The 24,192-nt window shown below is 41.8% G+C and overlaps 3 protein-coding genes across 8 annotated transcripts in view; 2 read left to right on the forward strand and 1 right to left on the reverse strand.

Annotated features, from left to right (window-relative positions):
• On the forward strand, positions 1-2,913 carry srrd (SRR1 domain containing). Its single transcript, XM_069709495.1, has 6 exons — positions 1-288; positions 423-463; positions 551-741; positions 824-922; positions 1,326-1,477; positions 1,555-2,913. The coding sequence occupies exons 1-6, from the start codon at positions 140-142 to the stop codon at positions 1,793-1,795; spliced, it is 873 nt and encodes a 290-aa protein (XP_069565596.1). The 5' UTR covers positions 1-139; the 3' UTR covers positions 1,796-2,913.
• LOC138627266 (clustered mitochondria protein homolog) overlaps positions 2,910-24,192 on the reverse strand; it is a 27,991-nt gene continuing 6,708 nt past the window's right edge. Inside the window, exons 2-29 of the mRNA XM_069709484.1 lie at positions 13,698-13,856; positions 12,121-12,230; positions 11,668-11,839; positions 10,793-10,930; positions 10,541-10,695; positions 10,297-10,451; positions 9,990-10,112; positions 9,686-9,818; positions 9,479-9,571; positions 9,024-9,190; positions 8,686-8,865; positions 8,158-8,595; positions 8,006-8,079; positions 7,790-7,894; positions 7,535-7,635; positions 7,294-7,446; positions 7,133-7,195; positions 6,769-7,001; positions 6,579-6,663; positions 6,249-6,402; positions 5,965-6,104; positions 5,499-5,579; positions 5,281-5,406; positions 5,034-5,143; positions 4,815-4,908; positions 4,605-4,730; positions 4,443-4,516; positions 2,910-3,719 (exon numbers count right to left, since the gene is read on the reverse strand). Of these exons, the coding sequence (XP_069565585.1) occupies positions 3,152-3,719; positions 4,443-4,516; positions 4,605-4,730; positions 4,815-4,908; positions 5,034-5,143; positions 5,281-5,406; positions 5,499-5,579; positions 5,965-6,104; positions 6,249-6,402; positions 6,579-6,663; positions 6,769-7,001; positions 7,133-7,195; positions 7,294-7,446; positions 7,535-7,635; positions 7,790-7,894; positions 8,006-8,079; positions 8,158-8,595; positions 8,686-8,865; positions 9,024-9,190; positions 9,479-9,571; positions 9,686-9,818; positions 9,990-10,112; positions 10,297-10,451; positions 10,541-10,695; positions 10,793-10,930; positions 11,668-11,839; positions 12,121-12,230; positions 13,698-13,752 (4,206 nt within the window). The 5' untranslated portion in view covers positions 13,753-13,856 and the 3' untranslated portion in view covers positions 2,910-3,151. The remainder of the gene's footprint in view (positions 3,720-4,442; positions 4,517-4,604; positions 4,731-4,814; positions 4,909-5,033; positions 5,144-5,280; positions 5,407-5,498; positions 5,580-5,964; positions 6,105-6,248; positions 6,403-6,578; positions 6,664-6,768; positions 7,002-7,132; positions 7,196-7,293; positions 7,447-7,534; positions 7,636-7,789; positions 7,895-8,005; positions 8,080-8,157; positions 8,596-8,685; positions 8,866-9,023; positions 9,191-9,478; positions 9,572-9,685; positions 9,819-9,989; positions 10,113-10,296; positions 10,452-10,540; positions 10,696-10,792; positions 10,931-11,667; positions 11,840-12,120; positions 12,231-13,697; positions 13,857-24,192) is intronic.
• The window catches only part of ddhd2 (DDHD domain containing 2), a 13,643-nt gene continuing 4,461 nt past the window's right edge, over positions 15,011-24,192 (forward strand). For 2 of the 6 annotated variants that reach the window (XM_069709487.1, XM_069709491.1), the window contains exons 1-17: positions 15,012-15,462; positions 15,840-16,025; positions 17,220-17,412; positions 18,233-18,426; positions 18,556-18,645; positions 18,982-19,102; positions 19,181-19,270; positions 19,348-19,489; positions 19,629-19,837; positions 19,942-20,003; positions 20,109-20,228; positions 20,436-20,531; positions 20,990-21,166; positions 21,270-21,296; positions 21,760-21,915; positions 22,323-22,425; positions 22,518-22,679. In XM_069709487.1, the coding sequence (XP_069565588.1) occupies positions 15,903-16,025; positions 17,220-17,412; positions 18,233-18,426; positions 18,556-18,645; positions 18,982-19,102; positions 19,181-19,270; positions 19,348-19,489; positions 19,629-19,837; positions 19,942-20,003; positions 20,109-20,228; positions 20,436-20,531; positions 20,990-21,166; positions 21,270-21,296; positions 21,760-21,915; positions 22,323-22,425; positions 22,518-22,679 (2,065 nt within the window). In that variant the 5' untranslated portion in view covers positions 15,012-15,462; positions 15,840-15,902. Of the gene's footprint in view, positions 15,463-15,839; positions 16,026-17,219; positions 17,413-18,232; positions 18,427-18,555; positions 18,646-18,981; positions 19,103-19,180; positions 19,271-19,347; positions 19,490-19,628; positions 19,838-19,941; positions 20,004-20,108; positions 20,229-20,435; positions 20,532-20,989; positions 21,167-21,269; positions 21,297-21,759; positions 21,916-22,322; positions 22,426-22,517; positions 22,680-22,881; positions 22,981-24,192 lie in introns of all 6 variants that reach the window. The other 4 variants (XM_069709490.1, XM_069709485.1, XM_069709486.1 and 1 more) reach the window with 4 other exon arrangements.

Below are 24,192 nucleotides of genomic sequence, written 5' to 3' on the forward strand. Positions count from 1 at the left end.
GTGTTACACTGAAAATAGTCCCACGTGTGGCAGAGTCGACAACTGCAAATGTCAGTGAAATGATAACTTAAACTCGATTATAAAACACGTATTTTTGTTCATGACATGTTTTGTACGTGGCACTGGGGAGTTGGTATAAATGTCGGACACCGGGGAGGAGTGGCAGGTGGCTCGGGGAAGAAAAGGTGCAGCGAGGAGATCAAAGTCGCTTCAGGTGTCTTCAACTTCAACATGCTGCCAGGAGCAGATGGATATCGGGATAATTGTTAAACGGATCCGAGACACATTGTAAGAAATCTAGCTCGGCAGCAACACCTGAAATATCATGCAAAAAAAAATGTTACCCTAAATACACTTCACCCGAGGCTTTGCGTACAAACCCACCGAAGTCCCATAACTTTGCTTATCTTCTGCCTCTATAGGTCTGAGCTAAGATGTGAGGAGTTTTGGCAAGAGTGGAAAGGTGAGTCTGTTGGTGGAGTGACCACCAAACATTAGGCTGAGGAATGTTTTCACTTGCAGCTCGGTGACTCTGTTGAGATGTCCTCAGGGCAGCTGTTGGTGGCAGGATCAGCATCCTCCTCCTCAAAACTTCCAGAGAAGAGAGACCCCGAGGAGGGCAGGGAGGGCCGATTACGTCCACAGCTGGAGTGTGTGTGTTATGGCCTCGGCTCCTTTTCCTCCTGTGTCTCAGCTCGCTACCAACTCGCCATGTTGCTGCTGCTGCTGGATGCAGGACAGGTCAGAGGACATGTACAAGATCAGTGAGACAACAACCACTCGCACTGTTGGTTATAAATCCTGTATCTTACTGGTCGTTTAGATTCCACTGAAGGACTGCTCTGTTTATGATCCTGTATTCTCCTCTGGAGAGAGGGACGTATTGAGAGAGCTGGGTCTGACTGTACTCACGGAAAATGAGGTTAGTTGTTGGTCACTCATGTTTGTTATTCTGGTGTGGAAATGGATAGTGATAGTACCACTACTTATACATCACAAACACATTTTGGTTCTGCCAAGTTGAAACCATTTTTCAAATCAAACTGCACCTCTTTACATTCAGTCAGAGATTATTTTACATTTATTACATCTTATGATTTGTGAAAAACAACTTCTAGGGACAAGAGAGTTCTTTTTGGGAGTAGATTATGTGGACATTTTAAATACAGGTTTTTTTGTTGAAATTCAAAAACAGTTACCCTGAAAAAAGCACAAGATCACTTTCTAAATCAGGATGCTACAAGTTGATTTTAATGCTTACTGGCTGCCTTGTATGTTTGAAATCAATGGATTAAAACATCATCCTGTCTCACTGTATTTTACAGGAGGGGAAGCATCTGGCGACAAAGCCCACACTCTTTTACCTGATGCATTGTGGGAAAGCCCTGTACAACAACCTTCTGTGGAAGAACTGGAGCGCTCAGCGTCTGTCTCTGGTGATAATCATTGGAAACAGCTTCAGTGGCATGAGGGAGAGGTTTGTACAAGACGAGCAAGATGGAGACGATGAAGGAGGAGAGATGAGGTCATGTTTGCTGTCTGTTGCACCAACAGGATGATCGAGAGGGAGTTCACGCGAGACTACAGCTACATCAGTAAGGCTGTGGATTTGTGTGAGGAGAGACGGCTGCCTTGTCCATCCCGTCTGATTGACGTCTTCAATGATACATCGATCATCACCTTTCCTTCCAATGGCCTAAACGGATCCCAACAGTCTACATGGGCAGAGTCGTCTGAACCACAGTACCAACACTGCCCTGATTTGGAGATTATACTGAGGGAAACACAGAACTGAGACAGGAGATGGAAACTATTGGACTTGTTTTTATTAGTGCCACTGATATAACCAGTTTAAATAAATGAACGATGCTCAGAATCAAACATACGACTGTCATGGTAACTTTGTCCCAAGGCTTCATGGGGTTGGAAAAGGTAACGTTGACCATCTTGGATAAATTAATTCAAGCTTGTTTGCAGGCAGCAGTAAATAGGTACTTTTTTAGAATTGGGACAGTCTGTTAAATTATTATGTGTCTGGTGTTTTTTTTTTTTTTTAAAAGAAGCAGTGTTTAGGATTTATTGGTATCTACCAGTGAGTAGGCCTGATACAATAATTACTTAATTGCAAATATTTTAGCATGATCATCATCATCATTTTGCTTAATTGTCAGAATCATTTCTGGTTGTCCTGGTTGTGTTTCTGTTGTTTATACCAAGCGGTTACGAACAGTGTTGTCACCTATTGGCTTGTGAACTGCCGTTATGAAGCCTCGAGTTTGGATTTGGGCGTTGCCATTTTGCTAGCGCTGAGTCGTGGGAGAGCGAGTGCTGGATCTGACTCACTCTTGATTAGAAACCTGTGCAAACCTGACTGTACCACTGGCCTGTCAAACAGACATGCCTTAAAAAAACATAGCTTTTCGAAATCCTATTTCTAATTAATGGCTGGATTATTTTCAGATGGACTGCTAGAAAACTAATGACCAAGAGTGACTTTAGCTAGCAACACTAAAATAACTTGTGTAAAAACTGTATTGACTTTGTATTTCATGAGAGGAATTAAACGGAAGTCTGTGGCGCTGCAGGCTTTTTGGATTCAAACTCTAGCGGCCCGTGATGATATTGCACTTTATGGCACTAAAGCATTGGCATCATGTTTTGGGTCTAGAAGCTACGTCCACTTTTAAACACGGTCTATGGCTTGCACCCTTCACATTCAACTTAGTCATCTCACTCACAGAACATTTTTATACAGGTTTTACCACTTAACAGGTTTTTTTTGCATGGACTCAGCTTCTCCTCACCCCTACAGAAACATGACTTTCTGTTTGCCTTTAATTTTGTTTGATTGGATGTTGTGTCCTGTTGCCAAAAACAATATGGCTTTGAAAGAGAAGGCACAAATTGAATACAACAGAGTAAACATTTTATTGTTGAAAAAAGTAAGAATCAAAAGTACAGCCCTCTCCCAGCATCAGTAATAGAGTAACATCTCCAACACAAAGTGATAATCATCTACTCTCTGTCTCTCTCTTTCATCTCATTCTGTCCTTCGTCTTCAAAAGATCAAAATACATCAATGATCCTGGGAGAGTTTCATCTGACAGCAGTGACTTTGTTAAACTTTACTACAACTACTTGTTTCCTGCGTTCACTCCTCAGCTGTTCCATTTGCAGTGACACTTTTACCGACTCCATTTACTGCTGCGGCTTTGACTCCTGCTCCGTTGGCTATGATCGCTTTTGAAACAACAACATCTGCCCAGGTCACGCCACTCTTAAGCCCCAATGGGCTAGCAGGGATGTCCACGGCTCCATTTATTTCACCGTTTTTCTCACCTGAGCCTGACTTCATCGCATCACACGAGGCTTCATTCACTATCTTGACCTCCACATCTGAAGCTGCTCTGTCACCATCTACATCTGTTTTCACCTCGTGCTGGCTTTGCTCAGCTGCCTCCACTACATGAACATTAGCTGAAACTATGGCAGCGCTCTCCACAGACATCTCTCCCTTGAGTAGCTCCTGTTGACTCTCCACTGCTGGGTTTCCTCCCTCCTCAGCTTCCTTCCGGCATCCTGTTTCTTGATCTGAGCTTTCCTCTCCTCCGTTCACGGTCTCTGAGGCGACAGGCTCGTTGGTTCGTATAAGTCCCAGTTCTTTTGCCACTGCTGCTTTTAGTTCCAGATGTTTCTGCTTATACTCCTGGAACCTGTCCCTATAAAAATACAATGATGTCATGAGTGGGTTTCTACATAAGAAAAAATATTGTAATGTGCTCAAAACAATGCTTTTGGTTTCAATTGTATTTGAAAATAGGATTTGAGATTCTGTTTAAGTTGTAAGTCCAAACATTTGTCATTTAAATCCTTCAAGAATTTCCTCTTTTGTATATTACCTATTAAATGCAAAGAAAACATCTGTATCCTCCGTAACAGCAATAATAGGTGGTAAATATTCAAATATTTGATTTAAAAAGTCTTTAAGGAAAAGGCAAGCATTATATGTTTAAAGATCACATTTTTATTTGTATGTATTTATTTATTTGCTCTTTTGATAGTGAAGAGGAATAGAAAGAAAATATAAAGCTGAATGCAAAAAATGTAATACTGCCGGTCCCTACGTAACAGGAAATTACTGTAATTACAGAAATGTCAAATGTTTGTTTGAGGTGATTTCAGGTGAACAGTCCCCCTGTTACAGAGTATATCTACAGCAGAGCACATGATCATTATTTTTTTTTTTAAAAAGCACTGGTTTTGCCTGTGCATATCTTGGTCATGAGACATTTACTATTTGTTTTAAAACTATTGGTAAAAATATTGAGATCAGATTTTTCAAAATTACTATCAGCCTCAAAAATCAAGAATCAGTCAGGCATCAACATATTGCTTCAGAAAGCTTTCGGTATACCACAAAATACATAGCGGTGAGCATTTACCTCTGTGTAATACTCCTGATCCCTGTAACCAGAACCATCTGCTCCAGAATAGTGTCAGATGTTGGGCTCAAACACTGAGGACAGACAGGACACGGAGGTCAAACACACTTTCCTTTTTCTTTGTAAGACTGAAAGAGGTCTTACATGAGCTCCTGCACGTACCTCCACAGTCTGCTCGGTGCAGTCAGCGCCTGCCTGTCTGAGAGTACGCTCCACCTTCACTGCCTGCTTGGTTATGGTGCACAGGAACTCTTTGCTGCAGCGTGTCTGTGGGTGATCTTCTCCAAACTAAGAGAGAGAATGATCGTAAGATTACCGGCACACACAACCCTTCTACTTTCACATCACTCTGTTCTTCATGCAGTTACTGACCAAAGAGGTAAAGGCAGTGAGGGCCTCTTTCTCATGTGTCATAGCACTTCTGTAGTCACCCTTGCTGCACATCCACTGGGCCAACATGTGCTCACTGCACAGACAAGAAACCAGGGACAAAAATGGTAAGGATTTGGAGAGGGGGACAAAATAGATTCAAAATAAGTCATTGACATTGACCTGACAAAATAGCAATGTAAACAATAAATAACATCTTACTTGAGAGCAGTATGCAGATGTGTGGGGCCAAAGAAAGAGGTGTTAAGTCTGAGGGCGTTCTTTAGGTACTGCCCCGTGTGATCTTCTGTCAGCACCAGTCCAAGACAGCTCTGCAAGAAAACAATGATATGACTGTCATTTTTGGAGAAGTAGATATTGTTTATGTATTTAATCTTTCTTTCTGTTGAAAAGATTTTGCTCTGACCTTTAGCTGAACAACATTTGAGACTATTAAGTTGCAACTTACATCCAGTGTTGCGGTGTACGGATGGTCTTCTCCGTGGACTGTTAGCATTAGCAGACGAGCTCTGAGGAGACACTTCTGAGCCAGGGACGTCTCGCCTCCGGCATGCAAATACACAGCCAAGAGGGCCTACATATATAAAGAAAAGAAATTACACTGATCACACTGTACCAACTGGGCAAAGCACATTCTGTAATACACAAATGTATCACTATGCTCACATATTGCTGGATAGTGTTTGGATGGTCAAAGCCAAGAACCCTCTCACTGATGACCACTGCTTTTAGCTGGACACTGCGAGCCTTGAGAAGAGAGGAAGTCACAGTGAGGATAAGAAAAAAAAACTTTTAATACATCCTGAAATTAATGCAGACGTGCTGACCACTTCCAGAGAGTTACACTTCACTTTGGCAAACAAATTAGCAGTGGTGGAGGAAGAATTTAAACTACGTGAGTAAAAGTATCAATATCCCTGTGTATAAATACACAGTTTTAAGTGTAAATCCTGCATTACTATTTTATTATTATCAATTAAATGTACTTCAATCAAGTAAAGAGTGACCCATTTTATAATGTAATAAAGTCATCCATATTATTTTATTTGATGAATTCACGGACTATTTTTGAATTGACATGTAATCAGCATTATAATATTGTTGGGGTGTCACTGAGTTTAACTAATAATACCTCAGCTGTCTTCTCCTGCAGGAATGCCACCTTTGCCAAAAGGCTGTGGCAATGACAAGCCTCAGTGTGCAGATCATCACACACTCTACCATACAGGTAGGCTGCTTCTTTCAGGTGTTCATGAGCCTGATCCAGCAAACCTGCAGTTGCAAAAACAGACAATTATATAGCACAGAATGAATTCTCATTTATTTTTTTTATGAATTCCCATTAATTAAAGTACTTACATTTGTTTAAAAACACATATTTGGTGTAAAGATTACAGTCTTGTTTTGTAGACTCACCCTTCTGAAGAGAGTTCTGTGCAGCTTGTAAGGCCTTTGAAGCGTCTCCAGTTGGCATCGGAATGTGCTTGACAACGGGGAAGATGTTAAGGACATCGTCTGGACCAATGGGAGCTTTGTTGTGGTTGTCGAGGAAGTAGTCTCTCAGTCTCAACTAGTGGGAACACAGAATTAATAAACATCCTTTCCCCTTTAAATATGCAGCAATAATTTTCAAGGTTTTAAAAGGCAACTCATTTTGCAATCAGTATATATGAAAACATGACTGTTATATATATCTTTTTTCAGTTGTTCTGGTGAGTAATTTGACTAATTTCAGATGTCCATTACCTGTACTCCGGTCTTTAAACAGAACTCTCTGAGCAAGGAGAGTTTCTGAAGGCCATAGTGCTCCACCAGGTAGTTCGGACCAGAGCTGTCACAGAGAAAGATGACAATTGTGCTATATCTATCTGACTGTGGTGAACCATTGCATAGCTGACAAACACGAGATGTGAACAAACAAAGCCTATGTCCTCACCCAAGACTGTCAGAGATGTTATATGTTTCAACAGCATCCTGGCAGACCAGGTTCCACAGCTCAGCCCCTGTGAGTGTGCTCCAAGGCGTGCTGTCTGAGGACCCAGCCCCTCGGCCACGCCGCCTTGACTTCTTCTTCGTCTCCTCCCCGACAGGAGTGGGCGTGTAGTGGGGAACCAACAGGCAGCTGAGGAAGTGACTGACAGCTGCAGAGAGACTGGGCACATCCACACCCTACAAAGACATGACCGGAGGCTGCACTTCATTCTTTCTGGAGCATATGGACCCACACCTGCAGCTGTTTCAACACCCAACTTTAAGGTAAGATTGAACAGAAATTTTCATCACAGAATCCTGTAAAGTACCTGGAGGAAACCGTTGAACACTCTTCTTGTTGAGCGGGTGAAAATTTCACCAATGACCGATCTCTGGTGAAGACAGGAAGAGGGATGATAAAAACACAGTTAAGAGAGCGTTCATATGATAAAGACGAGTTGAAGTTTGGCTGAAATAAGTTTAAACAAACCAGAATATGCCTCAGGCGCTCCTTGTGTTCTGACTGGTTAATGGCCTTGATCACGTGGCCCAGGTATCGGAGGTTAATGCCTCTCTGGTGTAGCACCTGCTTTAGAGAAGCTCCCTCCATTGGTGCCTCATTGCTTTGTAGGCAAAACTGCACCTGCGAACACACACGCACATATTGTGAGCTTCTTTCATCTTCACATACAAAATGTCTGTTACAGCATGCTAACAATGGATCGCCTTACAAAGGCTGGTATCTGGTGTGTGATGATAAAAGCTGCAGCTTCCCTCAGTAACCTCTCCTGCAGCTTCGTTGATGTACTTTCACCAGGAGGAAAAGATACCCCTAAATGCAAAGGACAAGAAGCACGTCATAAATGTGTGTGTGTGTGTGTGTGTGTGTGTGTGTGTGTGTGTGTGTGTGTGTGTGTGTGTGTGTGTGTGTGCGTGCGTGCGTGCGTGCGTGCGTGCGTGTGTGTGTGTGTGGTTATTCTATATACCTGGAGAAAAAACGCTTGGGTTAAAGCGCATTTCAAAGATGATGTTACTAACTGACCCCACGTCTTTACATGCAGCTCGTACTGCATCAGTGGCTCGAGAGTCAGCTGCAAGAATAAAAAACGGTGTTCAGTATAAAATTACCAAAATATCATGTATCGTGTTAATAACAGTAATGTGAGTTTTCATTCAGTTGGACATAATAAAACACTTCTTACAAGCTGTTGCACATTCCTCAAAGCCTCCATTCTCATCCAACGTCTCCCTGACACGCTGAGTGAACTGGCAATGTCTGAGAAAACAAAAAACAAACTTAACCTTCATGAAAAACTGCTGAGTTTAAAAGTGTTTTCTTTCATGTTGAACTCACTTGTGCTGGACGAAGGCCTGCACCAGCTCTGGTCTCAGTCTGCAGAGGCCATGAGGAAAGCTCTTTGGAAGCCCAGAGTTGGCATGATAATTCTCTGGCCAACCTTCTTTTACACAGCCCTTCTCGTCCTCTTTCTCCTTACAGCTTTTATCACTCTCCTCTTCTCCGGTGACTGTCTGACTTTCTGTCTCCACCTCCGGACTGAAGTTGGCATCAGCTGGCAAGCTCCTGAACACATCCAGTATGTAGAACCTCCCGTCAGCTCCCAACAGTCCCTGAGCATCCACTGAGGTGAACAGTGGCACCTGGTGACCGTTGGGTGCCACAACAACATGTTTCTGGAGGGACAGAGATTTGGCTGCGTGAGCCAAGAGTGCCAGTAGCTGTCGCCGATGAGGGGACTCTTGGGGCCCAGCATTTACCCCGTACAGCAAACCTCTGAAAACAGACGGAGAAAGGTAGTTAACAGTACAATGTCAAGCACATTTCAGTCTGACACCACTTATAAAACAAGCCCACATGGAGTACCTTGATGCAGCAGTAGTTTCCTGGTCCTGCTCTGAGCCTTCCAGTCCAGGGGCCAGACCCTGGGCAGACAGTCGCACTCCTCTGTAGTCTACAATGGCTGTAGGAAGAGTGTGAAGCCCCTGCAGCCCTTCTAAATCACTGTAAGCCTCTACACCTTTAAGCTCCAGCCTCTGAGCAGCCCTGCAAGTACAACATTAGGGATGATTTAAATAAAAAATTAAGCAAAAACTTTTTTATAAGCCTCTTATCAGACAAAACAAAGGACCATGGGGTACTTTCTGACTCTTTTGTCACATACATCCACAGTATCTTGTAATATTTTAGTGGTTTGCTCTTACCTGCGACCCCTTTCACCACCAAACATTGCACTTGCTGCTCCCTGGCTCATGAACAGTCCACCCCACAGGAAAGCTGGGTCCTCTGGGTTTCCATTAACTGGCTCCACAAAGCCATCCACCACAGTCTCTGCCCCCTGCATGACAGCCCTCACAAATGCACTGTTTACCTGAGAAAACAGGTACGAGGAGAAGGTGAATGAAAAAGAAGAAATGAAATGTTTATATATAAATATATATATATTTATATATATATATATATATATATATATATCGAAGAAACAGCAGGACAAGATAAGAGGCTTATAAGAGGCTTATAAAAAAGTTTTTGCTTAATTTTTTATTTAAATCATCCCTAATGTTGTACTTGCAGGGCTATATATATATATATATATATATATATATGTATATAGCTGTCCTGCTGTTTCTTCGAGCTACATTGCAGCTCCTCCAATTACCTGTAGCAGAGCTTTGTCTCTCTGCAGCCTCTCTTCCAGACTGCCTTGAGGGAGATCTCTGGCTGCTTGTAACTCCTCATTCCAGTCTAGAGCCTACGCATTACAGTCAGACACAAACAATTGCACACAGTTACACTCAATATCATCGTCGACAGCAAACTACTACCAATCGCCATAAACAAACAGTTGTTGTGTGCTGTAAATAACCTGTGTTACTGCATGTTCATCCACTCCCAGTCTGCTAAAGGTGTTTTTGTGAGTACGAGAGGTGCAGGGAGGACCGAGCCAGCTCAGTGTGTTGTAAGGAGTGGGCATCACCTCTACAGGTGGTAGCTGAGATCTGAAGGAAGAAAATGAAAAATGCTGCATTACCCAAAATACACTTCATGTATAGTCCTATTTAGTTTTGGTCTGTCACTTGGAATATAGATTCTACTTTATCTAACACCACTGCTTGGACTTGGTTAAGTATTTAAACTTACTTCATGGAGTTTTCTTGTTAAGGTGTTACCTGTTTTTGAGTGTGGTGAAAGTTTGTTTGAAGGCGGGGCTGATGTGACAGAGCAGCTCAGTGAAACAGTGACAGACTGGAGAGGACTGTACAGGACGAGGATCAAAAGCATCTTCTGTGGACCTGACATGATAAAGAGGCGAGAGAAAATATTTCATAACTGAACTGAAACATTTATTGCATTACAGCTCAATTATTAACATTATATAGCCGGCTGGGTACATTATTAATCTGCTTTGAGATTCTGCCACAGTTCACTGCACTCACAAAAGAGAGGAGACTGATTAAGCATCTTTAATTTCTTTACCTGTTGAGGAAGAAACCTTTTGGACAGGATGTGATGTCACAGCGTCGTCCCTCCATTATCACCACAGTGATGTACATGAAGTCTCCCTGAAGCTTCCTGTGTCCTGGAGGCGGGTTCCAACAGCTGAGAGACAAGTCCCTTAGGTAGCTGGGGGCCTGACGAGGCCAATATAAAGAGACAGAGAGTCAGTGTGTGTTTGAGTGGAATAGCCCACTCTTCAAACAGATTCCAGCTATTTACGCACCTCTGGTTGGGAGCTGTGTGGCAGCAGTGCCATGAGTGGCCTCTCAGAGGAACCAGGGAGGAGGTAATCAGGTGGAGCTCCATTCTGGTTGGCTGATTCTGTTTTTGGGTTGTTCAAAGAGCGTTTCAGGCTCTTTCCATTCGGTAAGCAAGAGTCTGCAGCAGAAACAAAGAGAGATTTTACCATGAGTTGGATGCTTTTTGGTGTTTTCTGTCTTGACCTTTCCTCCAAGTTCACATTCTTTGTGTTTACCTGGTGTTTGTGTATGTGTGAGAGTCTCCAGTATGCTGGGTGAACGTCCTTCTCTTAGTGCATCCTGAGGGCCAGATGCTCTCAGCAGCTCCAGGACACGAGCCAGATGGAGTCTGGCTGAGCGGGAGGTGTACGGCTCTAAAAAGAAATGCACTAGTGAACATAAAATTTATACTGACCCTCTTTATGAAATTCACAGTAATATGGCAAAGGTCTGATGAACTTGTGAGAATTAGAACTCCTTTTGTTTTACAGCCTGTGCAGGTCAAAGAGTTTGAAATTTTACATTCCACTTAAAACGAGTGTCTTGATGAAGGAGACTTTTTACATACTTGACCACAAAACTTGTGGTCAATCATTGATGCATACCTGGTAATTAGTTTAATCATATCAAGAGCTGGACAGTGAGAAATAAATCAACTGGTTGGCACATGGTTGTAATCCCTGCACCAGTAAATCTCTGCAGCTATAAACCCTGTGACTCAGAAAAGTTGAGTCAGCTGTTTACACTGAGCTGAGAAACACTTAAGAGTGTGTAAAAGTGAAAGGGTAACAGTGTGATACAAATATGAATAGGATTATTCTTTCTAATCCTTGAAAATAATTGTGCCACAGAGTAAATTGGGTTTGTTATCATCATAAATTGTGCAGTAATTAACTAAAAGAAAGTTAGGTGGTGTGAAAATGGGTGAAATAAAGAAATTCAAAAATGATGAGTTGCTAATATGTTAAAAACATGTGTGTCAAAATCTCAGGTAAGAATATGTATGACATTAAACACAACTGGAGTGCACAGTTACAGTATGCCATCACAGAATTATTTTTTTTAATTTTTTTTACTAACATTCAAAACAAAGCAAAAAAAACAAAGTTACCTTCCACCAGGCGAACGATGGCTCCAGCTTTAAGGCCCTTTAGGCTTTGCAGTTCTGCAAGGGGATCCAGAGTTGTACCAGCTAGTGACAGTGACAGACTGGAGCGAGGACACACCTCACTCCTCGAAAGCAGAGTCATTACTGCATCTTGAACCATCCAAAATCCATGGACCTGTGAAGGCGCATGGTACAACAACAAGTAATGCCCACATGTAAATCTGCCTATTAGATGAAAATCATATATATCTCCTAGTGAGGATAGAGCATTGCTGATAAATCATATTATCAAAAATTACTCATCTCACGCAAGATAACGATGGTGCATTGCTATTAATGTGTAGTCTCAGCTGTCACTGTTGGTTTTTATCATCTCCTAATCACTCATTTAGTCTTTTTAATCTTTAAAAAGAGAGGGAATAATGTCTGAGAGAAAATAGCCGCCTGGTTTTGTACCTGCAGCTCAAATGGCTCTATTCCTGCTCCCTGGATCTTCACAGGGAACGATGTGTCCTCCTCTCGCTTAATGCCATTGGCATCATTTCCACCAGTCAGGCTGGTTACATCTGATAGAGGGAGAAATCAGGGAAACAGAACTAACTGAAGATAATCACATAGTCCTGCAAAGGACAGGCAAAAGACTTGTGTTGTTTTCCTGCCTCATTACATCCCGAGACAGTGTTGCATGAGAGCATGAAAATGCAAATTGTATGGATAATAGAATCAAAGACTAATGGGGTATTCTTGCTAGAGTAGTACACAAGTACACTAATCTCAGCTAAAATTGCTCTGAGCTGGGCTGAAGAGTAGGTGTGTGTGAGAAAAAAAAAAAGGAAAGTGGGGTGTGTCTACTTTTTTTACACACACTTCCAGAACTAGTGGGAGAGCAGGACTCAGCATGTTCCACAAACTGTAGTGTGACTAAGCCTGTTGAATTTGCATGCTGGCCTTCATGTCATCTCAGGGCGAAGGGACAACCACACCCAGCGCCGGCATGTGGAGACAGCAGAGTGCTAGGAGGCAAAAACTAAAAAGCCTCGAGCCTAGCAGTAGAGCCTGCTTTCTTGCAAGCACATAGTTTATATATAACACCTTTGTTGTGTACACAGCAAAGCTGAAAACTCCTTTTGTTCTTATCTCTGAAGGCCGTCTTTCATTCTATAGTAAATCCTCAACTCTTGCTTTCAATCTGGGACTACTTTACTATTGGAAAGCACCCAGAAAATAGCTGTTTGCGATTGGTTGGAAGAGCCTCCCTCCCCTCTGCAAGGTCAAGGCCATCCACTTCTTGCGTATTGGAGCTTCTGTTTTATTACTTCAGAAAATAATGTTGCTTTCCCCATTGGTAAATTTATTTTGGCAATTAAGTCTTAAATTGGCTTGTAATCTAGCAAGCAAGCAGCAATCATTCACTATATGTCATATAGTAAAAGCACAAACAGGATTTTCATTCTGCGTCCCTTAAAATTACATAACCTGTCAATCATAATGTTCTATCCATAGTTATTTCTCTTTGAGAAAACGCCCCTGGACAATCTAACATGGAGGCAGGCCAATCTCTATCTTAATTCAGTATTTTTTTTTTCCTGTGGAAGAGAAGTGGCAAATGTTAAGAGGTGAAGAGGCCCATTTGAGAGTGCAGCAAAGGCAGAAGCTGTTAAAAAGTAGATAATGAGAATGTGGGAGGTTTTTTATTTTGAACAAAGAACAAGAGAAGCTGTTTAGAGTTTTTCATTCATCTTTGTGCTTCTTAAAAGATTGTAACTGTGTGGTTTCAATATTTTTCCAGTGCTAAAACAAAGCATCTGTCTTCCTGACTAAATGCACGATAAAAGTCACAAAAGAGAAAACAGATTCTCCAAGTTGCAGAAAGTTGGTGAAAGCAGAGAGCAGCCATGTTCGGAGCAGCAGTGCAGTGCTAAATCTCCCTCCCTCCACACATTCTCCAGCAGTAGACAGCAGAGAAAAAAAGAAGGAAGAGGACAGAGAGAGAGAGGGACAGAGAAGAAAAACTTTTCACAGGGATTTCTCACCCGTCTTGGCTTGGTTTCGTACTCCTCCTCCTCCTCTCCTCACTTTGTCCTTCATGACTGCGTGTAGAAGATTTTCTAGAGCTGTCTTGTGTTTTGACTTCTCTTTACTGGAAGCTGCTTCCTAGAAAAAGTCCTGCTTCAAACTGCTCCAGGAATGCACTGGAGAAGGAGAGAGGGAGTGGAAATGTGCAGCCTGACTGTTTGTGAGCCCAGCAGAGAGGACGCAAACAGCTGTTTGTTCAGGACTGTGACTCCTACCCTCTCAAAGGCAAACTTAAGTTGTCTATTCTCCCTGTGTAAAAAAAAAAGCCACACCCTCTTATTGCTCCACAGGCTCCTTGCTCTGCCTCTCTCACACTCTGTTCGACTGGGTGTGTCTATACCTTGTAGCTCTTACTTCCTCTGGTGTGTTTCACTCCGCCCTCCATAAACCCTGGAGTAAAACTATGAATTAAGCACATGCATTTGTAAGTGTTTTGACACCAGTCAACCAACCACACTGCTTTGACATTGAGTGTTTCATATTACAAATGTTGATTTTCATTTAGTGTGTCTGGTTACACACACTTTAATGTTAACAATGGAACATAATCAAGTGGTAGACCAAAGTCAAGCATGTTCTATTGGCTGCAAACTCTATATTACACTCTTAATTCATGATAGTGAAGTCAAGACTTTACAGATAATACAATCATGAAGTAGTTAACCTGCCTCTAAAAGATGTGTCTGCGTCTGATGTGTTTTTTCCTCACTGGAGAGAAGCCAGCATCTACAACATTCACATTTTACACATACCTGGACATATCTGAGTTCAAACAAGCATTAGGATTTCTGGGTTAGGCTAAACAGGGGACTTTTTTGGTATAACTAGAATGGCATGAAATAAAGCTCAGTCATCTACAGTATGTTAGGGCATAGTATGAATTATCTCAGCTGAAAGACAGGAAAGTCAAGCATGCATCTGCTCAGAATAGTGTAAAGATGTATAACATTAACTTTACACCCATCCCACTATCCTAATATATGTTCATATGCTCTTAAAGTACAAATCGAATCACCCAATCAATATTTTCTTTGCGCATTTTGGGTCCCCGGGTATCAAATAAAGTGACCTGTGAGTGTAGCATGTAACTATCAAACGATGTAGACACGTTAGATGCTCCCCCTCGAGTGGTTTGTCGAAGTTTCAAGCTTCCACGGCTTGTTTTTCTCACGTCATTACAAATTCATGACGTCAGCGAATTATTTGGGGGCAGCGGCTTCGTGATGCAGTGTGTTCCATGTTGCCTTCAAGTACTCCTTGTAAATGTAACTGTTTTTTATAGAGTGCAGTTCTTTTTCATCATAGGGGATGTTTTCGGATGCCGTTTTTGATTTAAAATTCAACCACCTTATCTTTTCTCTGTGTTACAATGGAATACTATCCTAAAAGAAATGTTTGACTTTGTTAATTCGTTAAAAAAAAACAAAAAAACTTTCCCACTCATATTGGACGCTGTGGTGACATATTTCACCTTTTTTTTTAATTGTCACAGACGTAAACTCTGGCATCACAGAAAACTCCCTCTTAATAAATGTGGTTGTCGTAAGCCTTTATTTTGCAGTTCGAGTGGTCGTTTGTGGCCGCTCATCTAATATCCATCGTAGTCCCGAGGATTAGCCAAGCAAGCGTTTGACAGGAGGCTGTCCTTGGCTAGCCGAGCTAGCCACAGCGAGCTATATAACTGGTAAACATCCGCTGCGTGAACCCAATGTGAAGTTATCGGTGAGTTTAATTTAACGACCTTCTGTTATTAATGCAACGATGTCCGAAACACCAAAAGGATGATAGAAGGGAGAAATTATCACTAATGTCCCGTCCAGACATCATAACTGAGCTATTATGAACCTCAACCAACGTGAACAACCTCTGGCCTCAACGGTGTTGTCCTTTACAAATACTCTTTACAACATGCGAACTGCCCACGAACATGAGCTATTTTATGAATTATTATTTATAAATTTCCAGTGGCACTGGAACATGACTCATAATAAATCAATTGTTTGACTTAACTTGAACAGTAACCGGTTTCTGTTCCCATTTATAAGTCTTTCAGCTTCCTCCTTGCTGTCATTCATTCATGTTGATCTGGGCTGTTACAGGTCTTGTGATCGTGTGACTTCCTGCACCCTTCAGGTGAGGGCTGAGGGCGGAGGGCTGGGCTCATGTCCTCCCGTCAGGCTGAGGAGGGGGGTCTATCCGAGGCTGCCTCAAACAACAACACCCGAGACCTGCTAGAGGACCCCGCTAATCAGACTGTGGTAGCAGGGAACACACCTGGGCACCAGGTGAGGGGACATGTGTGATCGTGTGTTGGCGGTGAATCCAAGCAAACAATACAGAGACCTTGTGCATCGTTTGAGGTGTTTTTAATTATTACAAAAGCAAACGTCCATGTGATACAAGATGAACGATCTTTTGGATTAATTGTAGATTGATCGTTGATGTTAAGTGATGAGACAGCTCTGAATAAATATTATTAACACGTGAAAAAGTCAAAGTCTGAGTGTTTGTTTGTGCTTTTGTCCACGCAGACAAAAATAGCCTCAGCACTCTTTACAAACTGAGTGACAGCAGGGTAAATGGAAATGTGTCTGGGGGAAAGGAGAGGGGCTGTAGGTGAACAGCACATGCTGTCCCTCTTTATGGTTTTCACACATTTTTAAGTTTTGCAAGTAGTCCGCAGGACACAACGAACCGACCATTGTGTCCAGAATTTGCTTCAGAATATATTTACCTTTCCTGAGGGTTTGTTACTGAAGGAACTTTGACTGCTTTTGTGTTGCAACACACGCAACCAAATGTCCTGTGTTTTAGCTGTAATTGTGAGCCAGGAAAACACTGCACACACAGAAAGGTGTTGCTTACCAGATTTAATTCTTACAAAGGGGTGTTTCATTCTTATTCCATTTTATTCCCAATCTTATTATAAATCTGTACACCTGCTTTATGCTCGTTAGGCTACAAATGGGATTGCTGATTTGGCAGCTGAGTGTAATTTGGATCGGTGTTGTGTCAAACAGTGGCAGGTTCTCTGTCTTTCAACACGCTGAAACAGGAGTAGCAGGTTACCAAAAGTATTACTGGCAGTATTGTTTGGGAACATAAGATATTCAGTGAAAATAATTTGTTTACAAGCTGTAGTCGTATCAGTTGTTGAAAGAAGAGGAGACAAGAGCTAGCTTGTACAGGAGGAAAGAATAAAACAAGGCTTTGTGCGCCTGGCCAAGAGGAGGCCTGATCCTTTCTTGTCCAACTGTCCTTTGCGTTGTCTGATGGTCTCAGACTGCTTGATAGGATTTTAATAGAAAACGCAGACTTAGTTGAAACTCTTACTTATTCTATTAACTGTGGAGCTGAACAGTGTACTGTTTAAAGAAGGAGTATATAGCAGGCATTTGCTTTTTACTGAGCAATGCTGCTGACATGACAAAGAAATATTGATTTCAGATCTGATTCATGTTGCCATAATCTTTCTTCAGGTCTTGCCTGCGGTGGATGAGGCCTCTCCTTCTTCCACGTCCTCTTTTGAGATGCTTGACATGGAGTCAGTTCCAGCTCCTTACCAAGAGGTGCAGCCTCACTGGTTCTTCTGTCGACGGGCTGATGACAACACGTCATGGTTCCCTTTCAGCACAGAAGACTCTGATAAACTAGAGAATGCCTTCAATACTGGTAAGAATGTGTATGGATTTTACATGTATATTACTCTGTATACTGTATGTATAAATTAGCATTACTAAAGGTTATTGGGGCTTATGTCAGTTGGAAAAGAGTGAATTTGCTATAAACAGCTTTTGGAAAGAGAAAATGTCAAAACATTAATGTCATCACTGGCCTGATATCCAGCAGGGCATTTGGCTCTGCTGTTAGAACATGATCACTGTTACGAGAAATGTAATAACAAGTTTCAGTTTCAGGGTAGTTTTAAAGTTTTTGTGGTCTAAAAATGATCTATTTTGGTTTTGCAGGTGTAGAGTTCTTGCTTTAACTTAAGTAAAATATTCTGCACGTTCATAATCAGGCACATCCTCCACCCAAAGAAATATTTAAATCGGTAAAAACAACAGTGAACAATTTCCAAATCTTTTGCAAATATGAACTTCTACAAACTCTATGTAAGGACTCTATAATCAAGAAACATTCATGTCTTTCCTTGTGACAATCCCTAAAAAGTCCGACAAAGTCCGACAACATTTCATGTTTGTATTATTCCAAAAGAATATACTTTTCCTCCTGGTGATGCTGCTGCTGCAGACGTTCGGTGTGAGTGGGCAATAATTGCTGTAAAGTAACAACAGTCCTGTGTGTAAAATTAGCTTGAAAGTAACTTCTTTAGAAATTTAATTAAAGTGTACGCAATTTCTATAAACAAATATCAGCATTTGAAGGTAGAATTTTTAGACAAAGTGACAAGATTTTAGTGATTTAGTATTTGATTTGAATGTTGGACTATGAACCTTTCTTTTTACATCTGCATGTGTTTTCTTTGCAGTAAGAGATGAGGAGGAGGATGTAGTGGTTGCCGTGGATGGAGAGCGATATGATGTGAATGTCAAGGAGAGGAGACGCTATGCCATGTATTGGGAGCAAGCTCCCACTGAAGTACGGCGCTGTACCTGGTTCTACAAAGGAGACAAAGACACCAGATTCATGCCTTACCCCGAGGACTTCAGCAAAAGTTTGGAGGTAGTCTGACAGATGCTAACCTCTTACCACCACACTACTCATCCCTACAGCTTCTGACTTTATTCTCTGCTTGTTTCCAAGTTACTCTTTTCATATGTATCCGTGCTCCCCCACCCATCCAATTTTCAGGATGCCTACATGGTAGCTGTGACTTTGGACGAATGGAAGACGAAACTGGACTTTCTCACTGGCGAAACTGTCATTTTACACAATCCCAAGGTGAGATTTCCAGTTAAAACATCACTTGGTTATTACGCAATAATTCTTTACATAACAAAGCCACACCAGGGTTTTTCTAAATATACAGTGGCCCCAGAAATGATGTGTACATTTAAGCCATGCTTTAAAAGTATCTATACTATTGCATTAAATAACAAAGTTAAAGTAAATGGTATTTATTTTTAAAAAAGACAGCACAAGCACACATGTCAAGCAAAATATTTCACAAAAAGACGTTGATTTTTTTTTTTTTTTTTTTTTTTTTAAACAAAAGACACATTTTAAATGAGCTAATTTGTTCCCTTATTATAAGCCTTTTTTGACTACTCTTTTCAGCTGATAATGCAATATCAGCCAATAGGATTGCAGGATGAGTGGGTGTCCTCCCCCTCGGAGCAAACACGGCCACGCACAGTCAAAAGGGGAGTAGAAAACATCTCAGTGGAAATACCTGACGGTATGTGTGTTGTGTGTACACCAGTTTCAGGAAGTACTACCCACAGTCGGCACTCATCATTTTTATGTTTGTTTCCAGGTGAACCAGAAAAGGTGGACCACCTTGTCTTTATGGTGCATGGCATCGGCCCTGCATGTGACTTGCGCTTCAGATCCATTATACAGTGCGGTAAGTTGTATTTACTTGTATATGAATGTATTTACAGTATGTGCATTTATAACTCCTTTCATCTTGTCTCTCTCCAGTAAATGACTTCAGGAGTGCTTCTCTGTCCCTCCTGGCCTCTCATTATAAGCGTGCTCAGCAGGATGGGCAGGTGGGCCGAGTGGAGTTCCTTCCAGTCAACTGGCACAGCGCTCTACATGGGGATGCCACTGGTGTGGACGAGTAAGTATGAAGATAGATAGTCATTAAACAAGATTCCTCTGTTTCAATTTCTACTTATTAAGTTATTATTAAGTGCTGAAAATGGCCAAACTCTTGCTACCCTTGTTTTTAATTTTGGCCCTCCTTCCCCACTTTCCAGGGACATCCAGAGGATCACTCTACCCAGCATCAGCAGGCTGAGACATTTCACCAACGACACCCTGCTGGATTTGTTTTTCTACAACAGCCCCACCTATTGCCAAACCATAGTGGACACCGTGGCCTCCGAGATCAATATGCTGCATGCCCTTTTTAGGCAGAGACACCCAGAATTCAACGGGACAGTTTCAGTAGTGGGCCATAGCCTAGGTTGGAGATGTGCAAACACAGAAACACATGCGGGGGGAACAAAAAAAAGCTGAGTTTAAGCTTTTCTGAGTTTAAGCTTTTCTGCTTTGTCTCTTGTTCCTCAGGTTCTCTGATCCTGTTTGACCTGTTAACCAATCAGAAGAATGGATCAGAAGTCAGAGAAAAGGTAAAACAACATTGAAAGATTCCATTACTATTCTGATAAAAAGATGAACTATTTCTCTGTATGTAGAAAAAACTATTTTCCATTCTGTTCACCTCTGTGATTAAGGTTCCTTCTGGTGACCTTTGTCATCTAAACTGTGACACACTGGAGCAGACTTTGACCAGACTGGGCTTACAACAATACCTGGATACACTGCAGGCTGAGAACCTCAACCTGGAGTCACTGGTAATGCACGCACGCACACGCGCACACGCACACGCACGCACATACGCACACACACACACACACACACGTAATGGTCATACAAATTCAAACATAATGCTTAGTTAGAATCAAGAGAATAATGACAGAGGATGTTGTCCATAATGTATCAGATTTCGGCAATTTAGGCAAATTGGACTTTTCTTAAACGCCATGGATCTCCATTTTTAGGCTCTCTGCCAAGACAGTGATCTCAAAGAGTTGGGAATTCCTCTCGGACCTCGGAAGATAATCCTGAACTACTTCAGGAGGAAGTGGCTTCCTGAGGTAAGACCTATTCAAAACTGCACTGAGTTGTCATGTTTTGGTACATATGACCACAACCACCTCTTTTTAGCAATGTGTGTCTTGGATCTGGCCTTCATTTGCATGAAATACAGTTCAATGTCTCGCAAGGACACAATGATCTGATTTTTGCAAAAAAAAGAAAACAAAAACACTTCCCTATATGCATTGCTTATTTTCACCATGCATATGTATTTAAAAAATAATTGAACAATATGGATTTTTGGTTTGACTGATGCTATTGATAGGGTGTACCTATCTGCTGAAAGGGAAGTGGTTTACTGTAGGCAACAGTGAGAAGCAGATTTTTTGATGCAGCTAATTTCTTTCATGGCCAGTTCCTCTTTTGCTTGGAGCTCTCTAAATGATCCAAATGATTTCCAAATGACAATAGCTATGTCTACTGTTAAGATAACTGTAATATTTCTTTATCTTTATAGGAATGTAAGACAGGGGCAATTCGTCAGGTGCCGGGTTTGCAAATTCCACCTCAAATGACCAGTGATTCTGACAGTAACCAGTCTTCAGGAGCGACGGCTCAGCAGTCCCAGTTCCACAGAGCACAGTCTGTCACCAGCGCTGTAGACTATGAGTACTTCGATGTCGGCATTGGACAGGTAGCAACATGACCACAAAAACTGTATGATTATTTGTGCTTGGGAGGTGAAGCTTTGATGCATCACCTTCCTGCTTCTCTCCTCCCCCCGCTTGCCTGGACAGACCAATGGAGGCATAGCCAAGGGACAGGTGTGTCTCAAATGGTGTCCACATTCTCTCAGGCTTTGTCCTCTGCTGTCTTTGATCTTACTGTGCCTGGAGTGTCTCTTCACATACAGTGCAGTCTGGTCAGGAAATCTCAAGACAACTGAATTGTACTGGCTATTATTAGAGCAGTAGGATTTCCATGGCTAAGTCACATTGTGTTGTGCAACCCAGCGCCATTCTGTATCTGTGCTCACACACATGTATCAGTCCTGCATGAGTGCTCATCTCCCTGCTCTCCTCCTTGTCTTCTATCTGACTCCCTGGATGTTGTCTTGTTGTCATGAAACATAGTTTAAATGTTTTCAATCACCACCGTGAGCCAAATGAGTATTGTCTCATTTCCACCTGCCTGAATGGTCCACATGTTCTATCTGTAATCTTAGAAGAAAAATCATCTGAACTTTAACCATAACTTGCTACAACAAATGTAACCGTCTCTCCACAGGTATCTATTGATTACCCACAGCTGGCATTTCACCCGCAGACGTTTTTTGCGTTTGGCTCTCCAATTGGGATGTTCCTGATGGTACGAGGGCTTAAACTCATCGATCCAAACTACACCTTCCCAACCTGCAAGAGCTTTTACAACATCTACCACCCAGTGAGTAATCACATATTTGCATCTGCATCTGTCCATACTGGCACACCTCCTGCAGTCAAACAGCTTTTATCTCACAGATACAGTTTGTCTTTACTATTCCAACTAAATATGCTTTCAGAGGACAATCTTGAATGATGCAACATTTCATGTTGGAAATTTAAAATGTGACCACAGTATTAGATTCTCTCTTATAAGATATCTTTTATACAATTTTAAGATAATGACAAGAAAACTAGCAGTGCCACCGGTTTCACTGGAATTTACATCTACTTAAACTTCCTGTTACAGCCAAGTTTAGGCTAACCTAACTTGGCCCATCAACGAGAGCTATTGTTATAAAGACTTGTTTGAATCTCTTTCTTGCGTGAAGAAAGAAGTTATCTGTTAACCCTTTCATCCCTGCGTAGTATGACCCTGTTGCCTATCGGATAGAGCCTATGATTGTTTCAGAGGTGGATCTGGAGCCCATGCTGATCCCTCACCATAAAGGCCGCAAGAGGATGCACCTGGGTATGACTGTTTCTCTTTCTTTGACCATATTAAACAGTACCTCTGATGAACCTTGTATTTAATTTTCGTCTCTATTTGTCTTTGTCTTGTAGAACTGAAGGACAGCCTGACCCGCATGAGTATGGATTTGAAAAACAATGTGTTGGGATCGTTACGGACAGCGTGGCAGTCCTTTGCCAGACTACCTGTTGCTGCACTTCCCCCAGTGGAGGAAGGAGAAACTACAATAGAGAGAAACCTTCCTGAGACGCAGGGTAGAAAAAGCACTTTTATTTGTCTTTGTTTAATTTTGAGTGCTGTGTTTGTGTGCAAGTGTGCACAAATGTGTATCTAACCCAGTCTCCCCATACTCCTTTCACCCCTCTCTGCATGTTGCCACCCTCCTTCCTCTCTCTTCTGCTCTGTCGGTTTTTATACTGCTTCACTCACCCGTTGCTGCTTTACCTTGAACCTCAGCGGCAGGCACTGCTTCTGCTAAGAGGGAAGACAAAAGGGCTGGTTTTTGGACTAAAATACTGGAGTGGCCCAGGGCCCTTAATAAACATTACTTCCAAGGTAAGCCAGAATAGTCATTTGGCTGGAATGAAGTAAGAAAATGAGTAAATTAACTCATTCTATTGGTTTAATGACCTTCCAGCTCTCTCTGAGAACTTACTGATGACTTTGTGAGCGTTTAAGAGCCTTTATAAACCATCTTTCTTTCAGTTTTTTACATTACACTTTATCAGCTTTTATCTGGAAAACAAAGATGTTTCCATTATTCACACAAAACAGGCTAAATTGAACACTATTCCTACTGTTTCAACTGTCAAAGATATCCTGTGAAACATGCCGTATTAATAAAATGTTCCACTCAGTTACAGTGGTTTATTTTGGCACACTCACTCGCATTCAAAGAGCAAACATTATGTAATGTATGTCACTATTGCCACAGGCTCTTACTAATCCTCTGCCCCCCCCCCCCCACACACACACACACACACACACACTTAGCTAACTGCATTACTACCTGCTGTCCCATCTAGTCCTCAACTCAAAGTTTATTTTACTGACACCCCCTTCAGGTGTCTTCCTCCCTCTACTGCTATTAGTTCTGGTTGGCTGAGCTCATTGATGGCTTCACTGATGTCAACATCATAAACCACTTGAGTATCCAGCCCACTCTCCTGTTTGAGTGGAACAAATAACATTAGAAGTATAGTAGTGATCACAGTTGGTATTTTTAACATGTAATTGTCTGGAGCTGCACCTGCAGGTAATATCATTCATCAGTAGAAGGTCACATACAGTCGCTACATGCAGGTACATGTCTGCACCGCAAGCATTAAATCTATCAGGTTATTAAATGGCAGCAAGCGAATGCAGCTGTTGTTACATGTCAATGTACAATAATTTTTTTAGTTTGCAGAGAGTTTAAAGAGACCTCGTATCTCTACTTTTATGACCGTTACATAATGTAAATGTATGGTAATATTTTATCTTTTGCTGCCAATATTGTAAGCCCATACTTAAAGAGGCAGATTGTCAGAAATAGACATTTGAAATTGCATGAGAAGCAAGCAGCCAACAGTTTAGCGTTCAACAGAAGTGCCTTTGATGTTTGTGGGAAGCCTTCATGAGATCACTTCTCAGACAACAAGGTAGAAACATACAAGCTCATCAGTGATTCATCGCAAAACCAACCCAACGTACTGGCATTTAGTCATCATCATACTTACAGTGCATCCGGAAAGTATTCACAGCGCTTCACTTTTTACACATTTTGTT

The sequence above is a fragment of the Brachyistius frenatus genome, unplaced genomic scaffold (genome assembly GCF_029030835.1).
Source record: "Brachyistius frenatus isolate BFR_SWC_R1_liver_20210118 unplaced genomic scaffold, ASM2903083v1 Contig_83, whole genome shotgun sequence".
NCBI lineage: Eukaryota > Metazoa > Chordata > Actinopteri > Embiotocidae > Brachyistius > Brachyistius frenatus.

Coding starts and splice junctions, on each gene's coding strand:
- srrd (XM_069709495.1), top strand. CDS start 140: ATGTCGGACACCGGGGAGGAGTGGCAGGTGGCTCGGGGAAGAAAAGGT. Junction 464..550: donor GTTTTGGCAAGAGTGGAAAG/GTGAGTCTGTTG, acceptor AGATGTCCTCAG/GGCAGCTGTTGGTGGCAGGA. Junction 923..1,325: donor CTGTACTCACGGAAAATGAG/GTTAGTTGTTGG, acceptor TGTATTTTACAG/GAGGGGAAGCATCTGGCGAC.